This window comes from Oncorhynchus mykiss, chromosome 12 (genome assembly GCF_013265735.2).
Source record: "Oncorhynchus mykiss isolate Arlee chromosome 12, USDA_OmykA_1.1, whole genome shotgun sequence".
NCBI lineage: Eukaryota > Metazoa > Chordata > Actinopteri > Salmoniformes > Salmonidae > Oncorhynchus > Oncorhynchus mykiss.
In genome coordinates, this window is record NC_048576.1 from 69,358,383 (window position 1) to 69,364,830 (window position 6,448).

At 42.8% G+C, this 6,448-nt stretch overlaps 1 protein-coding gene across 1 annotated transcript in view; it reads right to left on the reverse strand.

Moving 5' to 3' along the window:
- Window positions 1-5,492, reverse strand: part of LOC110538156 (synaptic vesicle membrane protein VAT-1 homolog) — a 42,223-nt gene extending 36,731 nt beyond the window's left edge. Inside the window, exon 1 of the mRNA XM_036938218.1 lies at window positions 4,722-5,492. Within this exon, the coding sequence (XP_036794113.1) occupies window positions 4,722-5,141 (420 nt within the window). The 5' untranslated portion in view covers window positions 5,142-5,492. The remainder of the gene's footprint in view (window positions 1-4,721) is intronic.
- Window positions 5,493-6,448: the final 956 nt, after the last annotated feature.

Sequence of the window (6,448 nt, forward strand, 5' to 3'; positions counted from 1 at the left end):
GTATTCAGGCACTCCGCGTTGCATCGTGCATAAGAACAGCCCTTAGCCGTGGTATCTTGGCCATATACCACACCTCCTTGGGCCTTATTGCTTAATTATAACAATGACGAAAGCACACACTCTCAAAAAACCTCAACAGAACCGAGAGGGACCAAGAACGACAACTCAGAAATACGACGTCTGTTTGTCTCCAAGTTTCCAGGCGCCTGATTCTCTCCTCCCTTTTGTTGTTTAAGGCCGACTATCAAGACAGACTGTGCAAAATGCATGCTACGAGTGTGCTTCCCATCTGTAGTGAAAAGGAGGACAAGAGGGACGGAACGGAGCGAGGTAGGAGGGACGGAGGAAATACCAGACTGACAATGTGGGCCGGAGGGAGATAATTGAGAACATATGGGTCAGGTCCTACCAGAGCTCAGCTAAAGCTTATACTCTCAAAAAAGGAAAGGGTTTAGTGAAAAAAAGTGCTGATCGAGGATTGTCAGTCATGAGTAATAGAGTGTAATTTGGGATATTTCCCTCTTTTTGTCACTTACTCGCTCTTTCCCGCAACTGCTCGTGCGGTTATTCGGGGTGATGTCACTGTTGTATTACAGTTTTTCTCAAACGCTAAAACACCATTTCTGAATCCTTGCTCCATTTCCTGAAAACATTCAACACAAAACCTCATCTTCAAGCACTATTTACATAACCTCTGACTCCTCTGGCAAAATGAAACATTCGCCTCAAAACAGTTTTACCTGTGTTCAAAATCAAACACTGCTCTCAAATCATAAACAAAGTGATCAAAATGATATACACTCTCAAGCAGTCAGTAAACAATACACCGAAAAATAGTGTTCTATCATAGTAGCTCAAAATTGATCAGAAATTACTACTCTGCTTTGCTCTTTGCAATTTTGTTTTTTGTTCTTCCTCCTCTTTGTACCCCTATTTTTACAGTACTGTACCCTGCATCTCACAAACTTGTCCTTTGTCTCTGTCATACTGTAATTCTTGTTCTTTGTTGATATGAACCTGCAACCAGTCAAAATCTATTGAGCAGTCAGTACTGTTAATAAATGGAAATCACAATGTTCAGGGCCATATAATTCATCCATTGTACAGTATACAGCCTACAATGCACTGTACTACAGTATCCATTCTCAGACTTTCTCCTTCCCACCTTCAACAACCTGTTTTCTCTCTGAACTGGCTTATATTGGTTTTGTCGCATCATTTGAAACAGGTTAAATACATTTTGAGTGGTTGTGTTCAATCAATGACATGTGTTCTCTATTTGTATTTGATTGTTGCCACTTGTGTTTACCAGTATGGATGACATGTGCATTAGAGTGCAGAATGTGTTTTGAGAATGAGAATGTGTTTAGAGTTTTGCTGAAAAGTCTAAGTGAGATCTGCAAATTGTGTTTTATCATGTGAAATGGTTTAAGGTATTGACAACAGACTGCTTAATTAGCTAAATGAGTCCAAGCAACTGAGAACTTTGTTCAGCCAATCGGTTTTAGTGTTTTAGCAATTGAGAAAAACTGTAACCTACTTCTAGTCACTGTGTCACTGCAGACTCAGTGACAGCGTGTGTGTGTGTGTGCATGTGTGCATTTGTCTGTGAGTCTATGTTTGTGTGTGTGTGTGAGAGAGAGAGAGAGAGAGAGAGAGAGAGAGAGAGATGGAGAGAGAACAGAAGCCTCCCAAAAACAGTGACTGCAACTAAGGTCAGCACATTCTCTGTGAGCTCCCTCCTGCCAAAACACAGAGATCTCTATCCATTAGGAAGATTGGCTCTTAATTTAGGGAGTTGGAGTTGGGGGAAGGTAGGGGTAGTATGGGGACTGCAGAGTGTATGGGGACTGCAGTGTGTGTGTGTGTGTGTGTGTGTGTGTGTGTGTGTGTGTGTGTGTGTGTGTGTGTGTGTGTGTGTGTGTGTGTGTGTGTGTGTGTGTGTGTGTGTGTGTGTGTGTGTGTGTGTGTGTGACCTTCTAATCCAATCTGCATGAATAACAAAGTGCAGTGATGCCAGGGAAGTATATAACAGGACATGGGTCGTATCATATATTATGATGTCTAAGACCATTGTGCTGTCAAAGACTGACACAGAGCCAATAACTCTGGTATATAGACGCTTCTATATGCTCATCTTATCCCTACGGATGTTCAGGTCCAGTGGATTTCAGGGACACAACCACTCCCTGCTGAGACAGAGGTGCACTGATCTTATTAGTGTACTTCCCAAATTACACCCTAATCTCTATGTAGTGTACTACTTTTGACCAGGGCCTCTGGGCATTATATAAAGAATAGGGTGCCATTGGGACGCAGACTTGGACTGATCTGGCAACTTCTCTTTCGTGCTTTAATGGCTCTTGCTGACATGGTTCAAATGCAACAAATGCAGAGTGTTCTTATTTTAATTAGTCTAGACCTGGGTCAATTTGTCTTCATGTCAATGAGTTTTGTCATTTTAGGTTAATCAATTGTTTAAGAGCAATAAAGGTTTACAGCAGGGTTATAACATCAGAACATATGATTGGTGTTTTAAAAATAGCAATGAATATACATCAAGTCTTTGTGCTGCTTAGTGAACATTGTGGTTTTGTCATAGAGTTTGATCTGTGATGGTGTTCGGTCTCAGGTTCAAATAATATAGCAACAATATCTCTAGGCTACTATATGCCTAAATTGTCATGTTGTTATAAAATGAACAGATTTAAAGGGTCGTTATGCACAATATGTTGCTATTAGCTCCATTGAAAGGATGTGGTTGGCGTTGCCATGCCGTTAGTAATATAACTGGCAGTAAAACATGACTCATCACACTATTCAAACAAGGAGAGGTAGCCTGGAATGATCAATGCATAGGCAATGTTATTATCATACAAGTAATGCTGATTATATGACAGTGGATTTATGTGAAGACATAGGATAGATAAGCAGATAAGCAAAATAATACAGTCCTTTCAAAATATTCATAGTACGGAAATACACTGAGTGTACAAAACATTAAGAACACCTGCTCTACCCAAGACACAGACTGACCAGGTGAATCCAGGTGAATGCTAAGATCCCTTATTGATGTCACCTGTTAAATCCACTTCAATCAGTGTAGATGAAAGGGAGGAGTCAGGTTGAAGAAGGGTTTTTAAGCCTTGAGACAATTGAGACATGAATTGGGTATGTGTGCCATTCAGAGGGTGAAAGGGCAAGATAAAAGATTTAAGTGCCTATGAATTGGGTATGGTAGTAAGTGCCAGGCGCACTGGTTTGTGTCAAGAACTGCAACTCTCCTGGGTTTTTCATGCTCAAAAGTTTCCCCTGTGTATCAAGAATGGTCCACCACCCAAAGTACATCCAGCCACCTTGACATAACTGTGGAAAGCATTAGAGTCAACAAGGACCAGGATCCCTGTGGAACCCTTTCGACACCTTGCAGAGTCTATGCCTCCACGAACTGAGTCTGTGCTGAGGGCAAAGGGGGGTGCAACTCAATATTAGGAAGGTGTTCCTAATGTTTGGTATGCTCCGTGTATACCCTAAAAATAGATGCTGTTTAATGGGCGTGGTATGCAGAATATAGCTATATTAATTTCAAATCGATAAAAAATCAGAAGATTGAATGGTTGGTGATTTGTGACTTTCCCAAAGACATGTCTGTTGACAAAGATCGCGTGTAATCATTTAAATCTTCGGCTTCTCCTGGTCTTGCGCCTCGCCCTTTCCGTTCGCTTAGTGCGTGAGCCACTGTCGCTCTCCGTAACAAAGGCAACGGTGTCACTACTGCGTGGAGTCGCACCCGCCCCACCACCTCCCTCCTATCCCCGAAACGGTGCTCAAGTGTCACATGCGGAATGTTTTAAAAAAATGTTTAATTATCTCGTCTTTTCTATCCCCTAAACGTAGAGATAGCATTGAAATCTCTCCAAATCCACAGAACCGAATGCTTACACGCCTTTCAGCAGGTTAGCTGTCTAGCCGATGGCGCGACTCACAATTTGGAGCTGTCAATCTCCCGTGCGCAAAGCAACTCATTTTTTTATTGTCGGTAGACGAGGGGCGCTGGCTTCATTGAACTCACTGCCAATTAAACAATTGGGTCCTTTGCTGGAAGCATAAAAAAAACAAATGCACTCCTCGGCTTGTAACTTTCCACTCAGAAGATTGAGTGAGTATTCTGCTGCTATGCTCTCCATTTACGCACCAGTGACTGGGCTAGCAATAATCTTCCAAAGCATTTAGCTGCGAAATTAGGCTACATTATTCTTGTGGGCTATCATTGTTCCAACTCTCTGGTCATTTTGAGACTATGGACAAATAGACAGTCATATTCTGAAATCAGATTACATTCATATTCAAATGTATTGGTCTGGGCGTTTAGTGTTGAATGTGGTTATGATGATGATGGTGAAGCTGGTAATAGATGACTAACATGAACACATGTGAGACGGAATTGTCAATTCAAATCAATAGCAAAGACTGACACGCCCTAAATCAAACAGCATCCTGATATGAACCCAAATAAATGCCCCAAGAAATGAGTTAACCAAATGTGCTTTCTTTGGAACAAAGTAGCCGACAACATATTATTGTTCATGGAAATTGTCAAATGATCAGGTTTACTAGGCAATCATAAGAGTAAGCTAAATAATTTCTAAGACAGAGGCTTCAGAAGCAGGTGAAGCGAGAGAGATGGAGAGGAGAGAGCGGAGAGGATGTGGCGCGCTTACTTTTCTATCCGTCACCTCTTCTCCCACAGCCTCGATCTCCCCGGAGCACTCCATCCCTGGCGTGACAGGTGGGGACGGCAGCCGGTCGTACAGACCCTGCCGGGCCAGCAGGTCGGCAAAGTTCAGCCCGCATGCCTTGACCCGCACCATGACTTCTCCGGCCTTGAGTGCCGGCTTCCCCTTCTTCACCTGCAGTTTCACCTTATCATAGCCCCCGTAGCCGGAAAGGACCAGAGAGCGGTAGGTGAACTGCTCTTCCTCGGGGACCTTCTCGGTCGCCGCTGGTGTGGCTGCCGCCTCGGTGGAACTGACTGGTGGGGACTCCGGCTTGGACTCAGCTTTCGGCTCCTCGCTGGGTTTATTATCTTGCTTTGTTTCCTCGGAGTTTTGCTGCTGAGCAGGTGCATCATCGCCAGACATTGTGAAGAGTATTAGTAGACAGTGACAAGTCTTGAAATTAAACGTTCACTTTTATCCTCTTGTCTTTAGGAGCTTTGCTGTAATGAAGCGTTGAGGAGTCTGATCTGAGTGAGTCAGGAGCAAAGAGAGAAGAAAAAACCTGATTCTCAGAGCTTCTTCAGCAGCCTTGCATGAGGACACAGACCCGAGTCAATGAGAGCTTCAGCTGAGGAAAGAGCAGGCTGCCTCGCAACGGCTACAGTGGCCAGAGGGTGTCAACTCCGCGCTCTGACAGTGTGTGTGAGTGGGACAAGAAGGAGGCAAGCTAGAAAACCCGGAGAGCGGAGTCACTGAGGAGGAGGAACGACAAGTGGATTTTATAGACAAACGGGCTGTGTCCGCCTATATAGGTTTCGACATAGCCAGGGGCGGGCTGGGACAAAAATTCAGCACTGTCATTTCACACCAGCCCACAACCCCGCGCAATAATGCTAATGCAAAATAACATAATCAACTATAGTACAGCATTTCTCAACCTTTACTGTACTGTCTGTGCTTCTTGTTCTTGTTCTCATCTGTTGTCACTCTGTCTGTCTTTGCTTCTGTCTGTCACACCTATGTGGTAATTGCTATTACATATAGAGCCACCATTTTAAGGAACTGGCAGTACATCTGTGTCTCTGTTTCTTCTTTCCTCCAATACACTCAACTCTGGGCTGTCTCTGCAAAGCATATCATCCTTTCCCACAGCACTGGTATCAGAAGACGATGGGACCACACTGCCTGTGCGGGGCCCAGCAACATTCTAGTTATGAATGAATAAACACATTTATTAGATAAAGAAGAAAGATTACTGAATACATGCCTAATAGAGACCTTGTGAAAGCCTTACTACTTACATTGCAAATGCAAGTGCCTGGCTGTCATACCTGTTACCCCCTATCTTAATGGTTAATTACTATTACATACAGTGCATTCAGAAAATATTCAGACCCTTTGACCTTTTCCACATTTTGTTACATTTCAGCCTTGTTCTAAAATGGATCAAATACATATTTTTCCTTATTAATCTACACACAATACCCCATAATGATAAAGCAAAAACAGGATTTTATACATTTTTGCAAATGTATTAAAAATAAACAAAAACAGAAATACCTTATTCACATAAGTAGACAAACACTTTGCTATGAGACTCAAAATTGAGCTCAGGTGCATCCTGTTTCCATTGATCATCTTTGAGATGTTTCTATAACTTGATTGGAGTCCACCTGTGGTACATTCAATTGATTGGACATGATTTGGAAAGGCAACACACCTGTCTATAT